Source organism: Pristiophorus japonicus, chromosome 17 (genome assembly GCF_044704955.1).
Source record: "Pristiophorus japonicus isolate sPriJap1 chromosome 17, sPriJap1.hap1, whole genome shotgun sequence".
NCBI classification, from domain to species: domain Eukaryota; kingdom Metazoa; phylum Chordata; class Chondrichthyes; family Pristiophoridae; genus Pristiophorus; species Pristiophorus japonicus.
In genome coordinates this window covers 37,229,270-37,245,239 of record NC_091993.1, presented here as the reverse complement: position 1 = coordinate 37,245,239, position 15,970 = coordinate 37,229,270, and the positions used below count along the sequence as shown (strand labels likewise).

At 43.2% G+C, this 15,970-nt stretch overlaps 1 protein-coding gene across 2 annotated transcripts in view; it reads left to right on the top strand.

Annotated features, from left to right (window-relative positions):
- The window catches only part of LOC139227704 (lamin-B3-like), a 76,728-nt gene that overhangs the window by 33,688 nt on the left and 27,070 nt on the right, over window positions 1-15,970 (top strand). For both annotated transcript variants that reach the window (XM_070858672.1, XM_070858671.1), the window contains exons 5-7: window positions 2,988-3,113; window positions 6,215-6,435; window positions 9,841-10,039. In XM_070858672.1, coding sequence (XP_070714773.1) covers window positions 2,988-3,113; window positions 6,215-6,435; window positions 9,841-10,039 — 546 coding nt within the window. The remainder of the gene's footprint in view (window positions 1-2,987; window positions 3,114-6,214; window positions 6,436-9,840; window positions 10,040-15,970) is intronic.

The following is a 15,970-nucleotide window of genomic DNA, read 5'->3' as shown; positions in this document are numbered from 1 at the left end:
GTACCATCTACAAGATGCACTGCAGCAACTCTCAAACCTGTGACCTCTACCCCCTAGAGGGACAAGGGCAGCAGGTGCATGTGAACACCACTATCTCCACATTCCCCTCCAAGTCACACACACCATCCTGACTTGGAAGTTCCTTCATCGTCGCTGGGTCAAAATCCTGGAACTCCCTCCCTAACAGCACTGTGGGAGCACCTTCACCACACGGACTGCAGCGGGTCAAGAAGGTGGCTCACCACCATATTGTGATGGGAAATAAATGCTGGCCTTGCCAGCGATGCCCACATCCCATGAATGGAAAAAATATATATTATTTGCAGATCAGAGGCATTTCCCCACGAGAAGCCTATCACCATCTCCCGGGGATACCTGTTCCATAGATTTAACACTCACTGGCTGAAAAATGTTTCTGCAAGTTAGTGTTTTAATTTACCCTGCTTCAAACACAGGTCGTAGCCTCTGGTTCTACTGTTCTGAACATTTTCAAGAAATAATATAGCCTTTGTTTCCACTTCATCTGAGACCTGCATATGCACACACAACTAACAGATCACTTTGCATGATAGCGACAGTGAAAGAAAATGAGAAGCTGCATTATCTGTAAATTTGTGCGCCTAGTTTGCCCATGTGACTGTGCCACCAGTGCACCATGTATTTGTTGCATTTGTACATGACAAAAGGTCATCCACTTTGGACCTAAAAGATCGATCACAGTATTTTCTAAATAGTAAGAATCTAGGATCTGTGGAGGAGCTAAGAGATTAAACGATCCATGTATAGAAATCACTTGAAGGTACAAAAATTAATTATAAAAAGGCTAATGGAATGCTCGTCTTTATCTCAAGGGGGTTGGTATACAAAGGGGTGGATGTTATGCTGCAGTTGTCTAAAGCTCTGATTAGACCTCATCAGGCGAATTGCGATCCGTTCTGGGCATCAGATCTCAGGAAGGACCTTTTTGGCCTTGGAGGGCGTGCAGCATAGATTCACCAGAATGATACCAGGGCCAAACGGGTTCAATTATGAGGACAGGTTGCATCGACTGGGATTGTATTCCCTTGTATAGAAGATTAAGGGTGATCTGGAAAGAAAAGAAAGGAAGGCCTGCACTTCTATAGCTCCTTTCACAGCCACCGGATGTCTCAAAGTGCTTTACAACTAAGGAAGTACTTTTGGAGTGTAGTCACTGTTGTAATGTAGGAATCATGGCAGCCAATTTACACACAAGCTCCCACAAACAGCAATGTGATAATGACCAGAGAATGGGCTCAATTTTCCCCAATTATCTGCGTGGTTTTTTTTGACGTAAATTAAAATCTCCAAGTTTCCCCAAAGTTTCTGTGCCAATATAACTCAGTTACAATTATTTTAGGTTAGGATTTTTATGCATCAGTAACCTGATGTCTGTGCCAGTTTTTCCACATTTAAGCATGTTTGGCCAACTTACTTTTTTCCGAGGACGGTGTATGTGACCACGCCCAAAAAGCCTTTTGGGCACTTAAGAAAAACCAGCGCACATTAAAAAATCGACGCAGAAAGACCCCATTGTTTTTATGTGAAGTTTTGGAGGGAGTCAAGAATATGCATCATGAAGCTTAATGCTTAATCATGACGGGGCCTCGATTTAATGATTCATCCAAAAGACGGCACCTCCGACAGTGCAGCACTCCCTCAGCACTGCAGTGGAGCGTCAACTTAGATTTGTTTGCTCAAATCCCTGGATTTGGACTTGAACCCACAACCTTCTGACTCAGAGTCGAGTGTGCTACCCTGAGCCACAGCTGACACTTAAATATCTAATTGAGGTGTTTAAGATCATTGAAAGGTTTGATAGGGTAGATGGAGAGAATCTACTTTTGTTGGTGGGGGAGTTGAGAACAAGGGGGCATAACCTTAAATTTAGAGCTAGGCTGTTCTGGGGTGTTATTAGGAAGCACTTCTTCACACAAAGGGTGATGGAAATATGGAATTCTCCCTCAAAAAGCTGTGGAGGTTAGGTCAATTGAAAAATTAAAAGCTGAGGTAGATATATATTTGTTAGGTATTTGCTAGGATATTGAGGGATATGGAGGAAAGGTGGGTAAATGAAGTTGAGTTACGGATCAGCCATGATTTAATTGAATGGCAAACCAGGCTAGAGGGGCTGAATGGCCTACTTCTGTTTCTATGTAAGAGCACTTAAATATTTAATTCCTCTGTTGCCCCACTACAGGGCCATGATCTCCAATCTCTAATTGGAATCCCATTTGTGGCTGGTATCCTTGGCTCAGAATTCCTATAGTCCAAACTTCTATGGTGCCCCCAAATCTGAAGCCTTTACAGCCTCAATCCATTCCAACCTCTCGCTCTTGTCAGCCATGCCTCAGTGCTATCATTTTTGCCCCTTGAGTCAGAAGGTGGTGGGTTCAAGGCCCACTCCAGAGACTAGCACAAAATCTTGACTGACACTTCAGTGCTGTACTGAGGGGGCTGCACTGTCAGAGATGGTGTCTTTTGGATGAAACATTAAACTGAGGCCTCATTGGCTGTAAAGTGCTTTGAGTTTGTGAAAGGTGCTATATAGATGCAAGTTCCTTCTACCTTGTCCCATGAAAATTCTAGCAGATAATTGAAGCATAGAGGTTCCATTATGAAAGAAAGACCTCCAAAGCATATTTTATGAGCTCCGGACGGCCGCAAAGCACTTTACAGCCAATGAAGTACTTTTGAAGTGTAGTCACTGTTGTAATGTATGTAGTCAAATCTGTGTCACTTTAAAAATTGCACACAATTCACAATCAGCAATTCATTTTGTTTGCCGGACAAGATTATCCTTCATTCAGTGGGATTTAGCAGAATCTGCATAAATCTCGGGACAGCACTGTTGGAAAGTATTTTGAGTTTGAAAAATCGATACGTCACTTTGGGAAGAAAATCATGAGCTCACCCACCTTGGCCTGTTTCGATTGTGCTGGTCAATTCTCTCTCTTCGTGTACTATAGCTTGAAAGCGCCCAGCAGACAGCTGAAATGCACAGCAAAGGTGCTCGTGCTGCGAATGAAGAATTGGTGGCATTAAAAACGAGGACTGACACTCTAACATCTCAGCTTCAGCAATGTCAGAAGCAGGTAAAACCTCACTTCACTCTATGTAATGTGTATTCTGAGTGATCAAGGAACCAAAGTTTTGTACTAACTTGGAAAGACTGTTTAAACATGAAATTGTCACTATAGAATCATACGACACAGAAGGAGGCCATTCAGCCCATTGTGCCTGTGCCGGCTCTTTGAAAGAACGATCCAATTAGTCCCATTCCCCTGCTCTTTCCCCAGGGCTCTGCAAATTTTTCCTTTACAAGTATTTATCCAATTCCCTTTTGAAAGTTACTACTGAATCTGCTTCCACCGCCCTTTCAGATCATAACTCGCTGCGTAAATCATTTTTGCTCATTCACCCCTGTTTCTTTTGCCACTTATCTTAAATCTGTGTTCTCTGGTTACCGATCCTCCTGACTACTATGAACAGATGTTCTAATTCTCTTTGGATATTAAATAGCATTGAATACCAGGTATTATTAGGTTTGAGTTCTTTGTTGTTAAATGTACCATGTGAAGTTAGAAGGCTTAGTGAATTAGCCCACTCAACCCCGCCCCCCCGTATCTGAGATCTGGATTTAATTTCAATTCCATCTGATGGGATGAAATTCTTCAATGTGCCGATTCCAAGGGTACTACACCAAATAAAATAAAGTTCAGAGCAAGTAATGGCCCACAGCAACAAAATAACAAAATGCCCGCAATTGTCAGCCTTTCTAAAATGTGTGGGAAATAGGGAAAGTATTCCCTGATGCAGCAGTTAATCCTGAGGCTGCAGCTAAACTAAATCCCAGAGACCGAGTAGAGGGATCTTTGTTGATGTATGTATTCCTCCCTCTCCTTGCTCTCCTCGATGAGCACCAATATTTATCAGAAAAATTAAATGCAAGGCTGCTGGTTAGAATTTTAGAAGCCCCCAACATTTTGGTTTTATTTGAATGTCTTCTAAATTGTTCTGAAATGTTTGTGTCATTTCAAAATTCTCATCCTTGTTTACAAATCCTTCCATGGCCTCGCCCCTCCCTATTTCTGTAATCTCTTCCAGCCCCACAGCCCCCGAGATGTCTGCACTCCTCAAATTCTGCCCTCTTGAACATCCCTGATTATAATCGCTCAACCATCGCTGGCCGTGCCTTCAGCTGCCTGGGCCCCAAGCTTTGGAACTCCCTCCCTAAACCTCTCTGCCTCTCTACCTCTATTTCTTCCTTTAAGACGCTTCTTAAAACATACCTCTTTGACCAAGCCTGTTGTAATTTCTTCTTATGTGGCTCGATGTCAAATTTATCTGTTTTGTCTTATAACACTGCTGTGAAGCATCTTGGGACGCTTTTACTACGTTAAAGGCGCAATATAAATAAAATTTGTTATTGATGTTTACCACATTTGTACACTTAAAAGTGACTTAAGGACTTTCAGAATATAAGAACATAAGAACATAAGAAATAGGAGCAGAAGTAGGCCATACGGCCTCTCGAGCCTGCTCCGCTGTTCAATAAGATCATGGACTCAGCTCCACTTCCCTGCCCGCTCCCCATAACCCCTTATCCCCTTATCGTTTAAGAAACTGTATTTCTGTCTTAAATTTATTCAATGTCCTGGTTTCCATTGCTCTCTGAGGCAGCAAATTCCACAGATTTACAACCCTCTGAGAGAAGAAATTCCTCCTCATCCCTGTTTTAAATGGGCGGTCCCTTATTCTAAGATCGTGCCCTCTAGTTCTAGTCTCCCCCATCAGTGGAAACATCCGCTCTGCATCCACCTTGTCAAGCCCCCTCATAATTTTATATGTTTCGATAAGATCACCTCTCAGTCTTCTGAATTTCAATGAGCAGAGGCCCAACCTACTCAACCTTTCCTCATAAGTCAACCCCCTCATCCCCGGAATCAACCTAGTGAACCTTCTCCGAACTGCCTCCAAAGCAAGTATATCCTTTCGTAAATATGGAAACCAAAACTGCACACAGTATTCCAGGTGTGGCCTCACCAATACCCTGTATAACTGTAGCAAGACTTTCCTGCTTTTAGATTCCATCCCCTTTGCAATAAAAGTCAAGATACCATTGGCCTTCCTGATCACTTGCTGTACCTGCATACTGGTGGCTGGTGTGCAACGTTAAAAAAATTCATGCACAGGCATCTTCCACCCTTCAGGATGCAGTTCGGGTCCTTCATGGAAACACCTGCGAACTCATCCTTTTTTTGGCGTGGAAGCAAGTCATCCTCGTTTTGAGGGACGGCCTATGATGATGATACTATCGTTTTGTGTTTCATGCACAAGTACCACCAGGTCTCGCTGTACTGTGGCATTTTGCAATCTTTCCTCATTTAATAATAACTTGCCCTTTGATTTTTTTTCTGCCAAAGTGCAATATGACTGGACATGGGACTAATTGGAAATTTTACAGCTATTGAGTACTGTTTCAAGTCCAGAGAAATGAACCTTCACCCTCCCCATGAATAAATATGGTATGATCATTTGTTTGTCATTGGGATGTCCGTAGCAATAACCATAAGCACCATAAAGATCTTTCTATCATCCCTTGCCAAGTCATGAGGCTTTCTGTCTGTTGTTTCTTGCATTTAGGTCTTCCCACTTACTATCTAAATATCTCGGCTATGGCCTTGCATCTGATCTTTCCCCAGTTGACTCTATCACCCATGAAAGCATGACTGGGCTTTCCTATAATGCCCTTTCTCTTCATATAGCCCACCAATACTCACGTACAGGCTTTAGATGACGAATGGCCACTGGAAAAAGATACTGAAATGCCACCATTTGTGGAATTGCATCTCTGAGAAAAGGTCTTCCACATACTATAATCATGCTATTTCAAGGAAAAATATTCTGCTGTTGATGTGCAGAAATGATCCAGTATACTTAGCAAAGCTCTTGACATTTGATAATCAAAGTGTTGAATGTAAATCTAAAGAGAGATGTTACAAAATATTTCTTGCTAAAAATACTGCTGGATAGGAACTAGTTAGAATCCGTTTTGCTTCCACAAGTTATCTTCCTGAAAAAGGTTGAGGGATGGGATCCCCCAAAAAATCCACAGGTTTTGTCATTGTAACTGAGTTTTTTGTTTTTGGTCTTTTTCTTATCACTCCCTTTTTTTTAATGCTGAATTTCTCAGAATTCTACTCTGCAAACGAAAGTTCAGGATATCGAGATGTTGTTGCAGCGTGAACGGGCCATCAGCCGACAGAAGTTGGAAGACAAGGACAGAGAAATTGCCGAAATTTGGAAGAAACTGCAGGACCAGCTGAATGAGCATGGAGAACTACTCGATGTGAAGTTGGGATTGGACATGGAGATCAGTACTTACAAGAAAATGCTGGAGGAAGAGGAAAAAAGGTGAGTTCCTTGTGGTATTGGGCTTTGTTTATTTGATTTCACCAAAGATCACTTAATGATCTGTCTGAAGCAAAACTATCCCATTGAAACTAATAGGAGATAAATATATTTCCATGTTACTGTTGAGCATTGCATGTTACACCAGCTTTAGGCTCCTATAGTCACTGTGTGGGCCCACATTGCTGTAGTTCTCTACAAAGCACCCTGTCATTTTAATTTGTCCACTTACTTTCTCCTCGTCTGTATTTCTCATTTATCTATATTCAAATTTGTGGTGAGTGGCTTAGCTCCTGACTCCCCAAACACTCTACCACCTATAAGGCACAAGTCAAGACTGTGATGGCATACTCTCCACTTGCCTGGATGGATACAGCTCCAACAACATGCAAAAAGCTTGACACTATCCAGAACAAAGCAGTCCCTTTGCTTGATTGTTCACTGGCTTAACCAACCATTCTCCACCATCGGTGTACTGTGACTGCAGAGTGTGCTATCAACAGGATGCACTGCAGCAAATCGTCATGGCTTCTTCTTACTGCAGTTGTATAGGGCCTTGGTGAGGCCTCACGTGGAATATTGTGTTCAGTTTTGGTCTCCTAATCTGAGGAAGGACGTTCTTGCTATTGAGGGAGTGCAGCGAAGGTTCACCAGACTGATTCCCGGGATGGCAGGACTGACATATGAGGAGAGACTGGATCGACTGGGCCTGTATTCACTGGAGTTTAGAAGGATGAGAGGGGGGTCTCATAGAAACATATAAAATTCTGACGGGACTGGACAGGTTAGATGCAGGAAGAATGTTCCCGATGTTGAGGAAGACCAGAACCAGGGGTCACAGTCTAAGGATAAGGAGTAAGCCATTTAGGACCAAGATGAGGAGAAACTTCTTCACTCAGAGAGTTGTTAACCTGTGGAATTCTCTACCGCAGAGAGTTGTTGATGCCAGTTCATTGGATATATTGAAGAGGGAGTTAGATATGGCCCTTACGGCTAAAGGGATCAAGGGGTATGGAGAGAAAGCAAGAAAGGGGTACTGAGGTGAATGATCAGCCATGATCTTATTGAATGATGGTACAGGCTCGAAGGGCTGAATGGCCTACTCCTGCACCTATTTTCTATGTTTCTTCGGCAGCACCTCCCAAACCCACAACCTCTACCATCTAGAAGGGCAAGGGCAGCAGGCGCATGGGAACACCACCACCTGCAAGTTCCCCTCCAAGTCACACACCATCCTGACTTGGAAATATATCGCCATTCCTTCATTGTCGCTGGGTCAAAATCTTGGAACTCCCTCCCACCAGCACCGTGGGAGTACCTTCACCACACGGACTGCAGCATTTCAAAAGGCGGTTCACCACCAACTGCTCAAGGATAATTAGGGATGGGCAATAAATGTTGGCCTTGCAAATGATGCCCACATCCCAGGAACAAATAAAAATACAGTTTCCCCACTGTGTTGTTGCCAGGTTTATCCTTCTCCCCTTTTTCTTTTTAAACAGAGTTGTAACATTTGCAATCGTCCAGTCATCTAGCATCATCAGCCCCATAGCCAAGGGGGATTGGAAGATTGTGGCCAGAGCCTCTGCAATTTTCACCCTCACTAAGCTAGGATGTATCCTATTTGGATCAGTTGACTTTTCTTCTTTGAGGACTGCCAAACATTTAAGTACCTCCTAGAGCAGTGCCATCAACTCTTAGTTTGAGGTGGAAAGGTGTAAATTTTTCTTGCAGAGCTAAAATTATTTTGTTTATTGATGTCGTTTTTTTTAGGGTCAAGGTCTGCCCTAGTCAATGGTTGAAATCCTGCTCCATTCCAAGAAAACTTCAGCTATCTGGATTTATTATGTCAAGTGTCAGAAGTTTACTCAATAATGTGTGTCTAGGTCTATTCTCCCTGCCATGAGCAAGGTTTATCATATTCTAGAATATCGGCAGTGATTATTTGAGCTGGATCTAAAGCCCAGTTCTTTCTAATGTATTTGGCTGCCACCATGGCCTTTCTAGGACCAAGTAGGTTCAAGTAGGTTCTCATCCTTTTATGTCTTGGCTTCATGTGGACTATATGAAAGATGCATTCAATAAAACTCCTTTAGCTCATAAATAACTGAATGTGGTCCTTTATAAGCTGTTCAAAACTGCTTGCAAATATAAATTGAAGTTGCTTACCTGGAAGACAGCATTATTAACCAGGCTTTGTATGAGCCCAGAACTATCGGAAGCCCCAGCAGTTAGTTACTTTATATGGTAAGAAGACCTTGAATAACTTGATGGTGAAATAGCTAATGGGATAAATATTCCATTGGAACTATTAACTGGGAAATGTTCCATGGACCCAATTCTTGGCATTCGACAGCTATTTTTTTGGGCTTCTCTTCCATCAGATTTCCATTGACAGTGTCTTGTAAAGCATCCAAGTAGAATACACCTCTGTTTCACCAAATTTAGCAAATACTCAAGATAGTCTTTTCTGCAGTATGTTTTGGCAACAGAGATTGGGGTATCCTAACTAGAGCTTTCCTACTCCAAATCGAGTATTTTGGTGTGGCTCCCATGAGGTATTCCTAAAAGAATGAAAGGCTTGCATTTATAATAATTTAGAATGACTAAGAAAGTGGGATTACCTACCATATAGGGTCTTCCATCTTCAAATGATGACATCCCTCGCCACGATCCTTTGCATCATACTACCATTTCAGTTATTTTATGATTAGGGAGTTGTGACCAAGTTGCTTTTAGCTTTGTTGTAGGTCAGTAAGACCTGAGCTATGTACAACAGAAGTGAGGGAGCGTGTCATGTGAGGGGGGCAGACTTTGTGATACTCGAGGTACTGAGTACTTTTGTCCAGACTAATCAAGGATGGCCAAATTCCTGCAGTGTGAAGAGTGCCATCAGTCAAAGAATGACAGGCTCTATAGTATGTAATTCCACTGGTCGGTAAAATCAGTCATCAACTTTGAATTGGTACTAAAAACATAAAGGAGAAAGTTGGAATGAATTTTTCCATGCAGAGTGACCAAAACACAGAAATATTTACCACAAGTGGCTGTTGAAGCTGATGACATTAAAAAGGAAATAAGAAAAATGTTGAAAAGTATCGAAGGGTCTGTGGAAAGAGGAGGGAAGTGGGCTTGGAATACATTGTTCCAGTGGGAGAGCAAGCATGACAAATAGCCTTAGACTGCACCAAAACGTTCTTCAAAGCAGGAACTGAAATGTGCAATGCTTCCTCTGGTATTCAATAATGGGTCTACAAATTGAGGTTTCTTATCATGTGGTTTATTTTTCAGTGAGCTTTTATCTCACACAACACAGCGGAGATATTAAATCTGTAGAAAGTGAAATTGCTAAGCCTCGATGTAGAATTAAATATTTATTAACCTTTTCAACATTGTCTAATATTACAGATTTAATTTGACTCCCACTCCACCTTCACATCGTGGGGGCCATACTTCAAGTCGTGGAAAAAGAAGGAAAATGGCAGATGCCTCGAGTGCCAGAAACAATTACGAAACACGGGAACATATGCACTCTACAGGAAAAATTATTTTAGAAGAAATTGACAATGAAGGAAGATTTATCAAATTAAAAAATATCTCCAATAAGGTAAAGATTCATCTCAAGTTTGTCGCCTTATATTTTACTGCAACAAAAATGCAATTGCATGCAGCAACTGTTGATTCACCAGTGAAATCCATTGTTAAAGTATAAGATCTATGAATGGTAAATACTATCTTGCCCTCCCTCCAAATTGATTGGTTTACTCTCATCATCTGCAGATGCTGTTTGATTTTGGTAAATAACTGCTTTGTTATTTTTTCACACTTTCATGATAAAAATAGTAAAAGAGAATTTAAAAAAATTGATTTCTGGTACAATACTAAAACTTTGGGCTAGAAATTCTTTTTTTAGCGAAAGCGGTAATTTTTCGCCAAAAATACCGATTTCACTCCGCTACCCCTACGAGGCCTAAAATTCAGGATTCAATTTTCGGGGGTGAGGGGGGGGAACGCCCCCAAAAATTGCAAAAAGCAAAATATAAAACATCACAAAACATTCACAAGATATTAAGTATCGAATCGCTGAAAAAGAATATAAAAATAAAAACTTTAACTTACCTTTTTTGCAGGTCTTCATATCTACCGCTGTTCCAAGGGCTGCAATGCAGGGTTTACCTTGGCGGTTTTTTTTGTGCAGAATACAAACCAAATTTTTAACGAAAGCGCTATTTTCCTTTCCTTTCCTGGAGCTATCATGGTCCTATTTTAGGACTAACTCATAGGGGACCAGACTTATTACACAATTTTCCATTGTGGGATGTGAACTCTCTACCTCTGTGTTGCTAATCTAATGCTATACCAACTACACTACCATGGGGGGGACAGACCAAGTGGTCATTCCATTTTCAACCAGCAAAAATGGCGCTGGAGGAGCCTTGGAAATTGAAGTGAAGAGATTTGGGACTGGATTTTGCTAGCATGATCGGTGACGGGTTGGGTGGGAAAGTATTTTTTCTTCCCCCAACAGGGAGGGACCCCACTGTGAACCTGCCGCCACATGTCTTTACCAAATGTCAGCAGACCCGACACGCAGTGGTGGTTTCACAGCGGGGGACCTAATTCAGGTAACAAGTGACTTGTTTAAAACCCATAAGGATGAATTTGAGCTCACCTTGTGCATTTGACAGCTCGTCCATGGGGTCCACGCAGGTTGTGGACCATGTCTGTCGAGTTGAGGCGAGAGTTCAGTGGCCATTGAATCAGCTGTTGAGTTGGCAGCTTCAAATGTACAGTAAAAGCTCCCACCTTACAGTGATACCTTCCCTCAGCCACAAGCTGCTCCTCCCTGCATTTCCACAACTGATTCACCATGCTGCAAGTCTTTACACAAGTCTCCATCCAGTGCCATTTATGTTCTCCCACCTCGGTCCTCAGAATGTTGCCACGCTCCTCAGAATCCTACCACGATCAGACCCAACACCAGCAGCACCAACAACAACACCACCAACCTTCTCTGCAATCATCTGATGCTGCACAGGACATGGGCATCAGCAGCTGACCACATTGCTGTCCGGGTCGCCAGGGATGGCCTCACCATGGCCAGATTTACTTCATTTGATTCTATACACCCTGGCTGCCACATGATGCACCATGTTGGCACCATCCTACACCAACATCATAAAGCATCCCTACAATGCCCAAGCCATTCTTTTCACACTCACCACCATTGCGGGGGGGGGGGAGGGGGGGTGCGGGGGGGCAGAGGGAGGTGCGTTATGTCTCATCATTCACTGCAACTCACTAAGCCACTTCCAAAGGTGCACACAAATCTGTCCAAGAATGCAAAGTATTGAAAATAAAGGTTTCAATGTTTGGCACCACATTAACAGAAACTTTACATGAACATTTCATTAAACACCCAAGTTCCTACCCTTATGCGTTGTTATCGAATGGTTACAGCACGGAAGAAGGCCATTCAGCCCGTCCAGCCCACACTAGCTCTCTGCAAGACAACTTCAGCTAGTTTCATTCCCCCGCCCTTACCCTGTAGCCCTGCAATTTTTTTTCTTCAGGTACTTATCCAACTCCCTTTTGAAAGCCGTGGTTGAGTCTGCCTCCACCAAGCTGTCGGGCAGTGCATTCCAGATCCGAACCACTCGCTGCGTAAAAAAAGTATTTTCTTATATAGCCTTTGGTTCTTTTGCCAATCACCTTAGATCTGTGTCTTCTGGTTCTCAATTCATCTTCCAATGGAAACAGTTTCTCTCTATCTACTCTGTCCAGACCCCTCGTGATTTTGAACACATCTATCAATCTTCTCTTTTCTTTGTTCGAAGGAGAACAACCCCAGCTTCTCCAGTCTATCCACTTAACTGAAGTCCCTCATCCCTGGAATCATTCTCATAAATCTTTTCTACACCCTCTCTAAGGCCTTCACATCCTTCCTAAAGTGCGGTGCCCAGAAATGGACAAAAGAGTCCGGTTGAGGCCGAACCAGTGTTTTATACAGGTTCATCATAATGTCCACGCTTTTGTACTCTACATTTATTCATGAAGCCCAGGATTCCATCAGCTTTTTTAACTTCTTTCTGAGCCTGCCCTGCCACCTTCAACGATTTGTGCACATATACCCCCAGGTCTACGGCATGGAGCTAGATCCACATGGCACAATCATTGAGTGGGCCATATATAATGGAAATGACCTACGGCCGCGTAGAATCACGATTAAGTACCATGGCTGCAATTTTGCTGACCTCGGCGGGTCCATGCGGGCGACGTTGGTAGTGGGTCCTGACCCCGCTGCTGACTCCATCCCACTCTGTGAAATGACTTTCCGTCATGGGGCTTGTTAAGATCACTCAGCGTAATTCCCGGTCAATTAGAGGAAGCGGGTCTGATGACGCCATTTGATGACTGGCCATTAGCTGGTTTCCTTAAAAGGACTATGGCCACATTTCTTTTGGCAGTTGTGCTGTCAGTGTTCTGCAGCATTGAGGTGCCGCAAACACTGACAATGACCGCACAGAGGCACAGGGCTGCACCCAGGCTCTCCCATGACTTCTTTCATATGTTTATGAAGGGAGTCACAGCATGCAGGGAGATCCTCTTCCCCTCTCATGGGTTGAAGCGAGCTCCCAAGGAGATCAACGCAGCCTGGTTGCACATTGCAGATGAGGTCACAAGCAGAGATGTGGTCAGGAGGACCTGGGCTCCGTGCCGTGAACCTTTCAATGATCTCAGTAGATCACAAAACGTTAGTACAAAGCCACACTTGACCTTATCCTGCTGTACCTCTCATCACATCCCCATCACTCTGCCTTCCCTACCCTACTCCTGCACATCTCCTGGGGTACTGAAGTTGCATGTTCAGCCATGAACTCATTGAATGGCGGTGCAGGCTCGAAGGGCCGAATGGCCTACTCCTGCACCTATTTTCTATGTTTCTATGTTTCTATCCTTACTCACACCAACTTACCTTGCACCTCCACCCATCCCTCTCTATCTACATCATCTCACTAGCCACCCTCACATTCACCCTCATCCTAATGCAATCATACCAATTAACAACCCACAAGAGTAGGCAATTAGGTCTTTTATTCAATGTTTATGTATAGTTTCTGTTAATGTAGTGTCAAACATTGAAACCATTATTTTCAACTCTTTGCGATCTTGTACAGATTTGTGTGCACCTTTGGAAGTGGCTTAGTGAGTTATAGTGACTGGTGAGACATAATGGTATGCCCCGTAATGGTCATAAGGAATGGGTTGGGCATTATAGGAATGCTTTATGGTGCTGGTGTGGGGTGGTGCCAACCTGGCGCATCATATGGCAGCCAGGGTGTACAAATATCATGTGAAGTAAATCTGGCCATGGTGAGGCCATCCCTGGCCTGCCGAGCAGGAATGTGGTCATGTGCTGATGTCCTCTGTCCTGTGCAGCACATTGCGGAAAAGGTTGGTGTTGTTGGTGCTGCTGGTGTTGCGGCTGATTGTGGTGGGATTCTGAGGACCTAGCTGAGAGAGCACCTATGCAGAGGGTATAGATGGCAATTCAACATGGGTTTATAAAAGGAAAATCATGTTTGATAAATCTACTGGAGTTTTTTGAGGATGTAACTGATAGAATAGATAAGGGAGAACCAGTGGATGTAGTGTATTTGGATTTTCAGAAGGCCTTTGATAAAGTTCCACGTAAGAGATTAGTGTGCAAAATTAAAGCAAATAGGATTGGGGTAATGTATTGGCATGGATTGAAAATTGATTAACTGACAGGAAACAGAGAATAGGAATAAACGGGTCTTTTTCGGGGTGGCAGGCAGTGACTAGTGGGGTACCACAGGGATCAGTGCTTGGGCCCCAGCTATTCACAATATATATAAATGATTTGGATGAGGGAACCAAATGTAATATTTCCAAGTTTGCTGATGACACAAAACGAGGCGGGATTGTGAGTTGTGAGGAAGATACAAAGAAGCTGCAAGGCAATTTAGATAGGTTGAGTGAGTGGGCAAACACATGGCAGATGTAGTATAACGTGGATAAATGTGAAATTATCCACTTTGGTAGGAAAAACATAAGGACAAAGTATTATTTAAATGGTGATGGCTTGGGAAGTGTCAATGTACAGAGGGATCTGGGTGTCCTTGTACACCAGTCATTGAAAGCAAACATGCAGGTGCAGCAAGCAGTTAGGAAGGCAAATGGTATGTTGGCCTTCATTGCAAGAGGATTTGAGTACAGGAGCAAGGATGTCTTACTACAGTTATACAGGGCCTTGGTGAGACTGCACTTCACCTGGAGTATTGTGTGCTGTTTTAGTCTCCTTACCTAAGAAAGGATATTCTTGCCATAAATGGAGTGCAGCGAAGGTTCACTAGACAGATTCCTGGGATGGCAGGAGTGTCTTATGAGGAGAGATTAGGTCGACTAGGCCAATATTCACTAGAGTTTAGAAGAATAAGAGGGGATCTCATTGAAACGTATAAAATTATGACTGGGTTGGATAGCCTGGATGCGGGGAGGATGTTTCCCCTGGCTGGGAAGTCTAGAACAAGGGTCACAGTCTCAGGATACGGGATAGGAAATTTAGGACTGAGATGAGGAGACATTTTTTCACTCAAAGGGTGGTGAACCTGTGGAATTCTCTACCACAGAAGGCTGTGGAGGCCAAGTCACTGAATATATTTAAGAAGGAAATAGATAGATTTCTAGACACAAAAGGCATCAAGGGATATGGGAAAAAAGCGGGAATATGGTGTTGAGATAGAGGATCAGCCATGATCATATTGAATGGTGGTGCAGACTCGAAGGGCCGAATGGCCTACTACTGCTCCTATTTTCTATGTTTCTATGTGAGCGGCAATGAGGTCAGACTGGATGGAGACTTGAGTAAAGACTAGCAGTATGGTGAATCTGTTGTGGAAATGCAGTGAGGAACAGCATGTGGCTGAAGGAAGATATCTCTAAGGCAGGAGCTTTTACTTTCCATTTGAAGCTGTCAACTCATCAGCTGATTCAGTGGCCATTGAACTCGCGTCTCAGCTTGACAGATGTGGTCCACAACCAGCGTGGACCCTATGGGCGAGCTGTTAAATGCAAAATGTAAGCTGAAAATCATTCTGCAGGGGCTCTAAACAAGCCACTAATTACCGGAGTTGGGTCACCTGCCGCTGACTGTTGGATCTGCTCATATCGGGAAAGGTGCTTGGGCGTGAGTTGACAGTGTGTTGCCGACCCGCTGTTAAAAATATCAAATTTCCCACCTGACCCACCATCAAACCCACTCGCTGACCCTCTGGGAAGTCCCAGCCCATGTCTTTTCCATTAAAAGTTGCGTTTGTTTGTTGATCTGCACAATCCAAGCTCTCCATACTGTTTTTAAAAACAATCTAAGCCCTTATGTTCTTGTGTACCAAAAATCAAACCCAGCAATTGTCCAAAGTGGACCCCAGTTCTAAAATCAAAACAGAAAATGCTGGAAATCTCAGCGGGTCAAGCAGCATCTGTGGAGAGAAACAGAGTTAATGTTTCGGGTCTG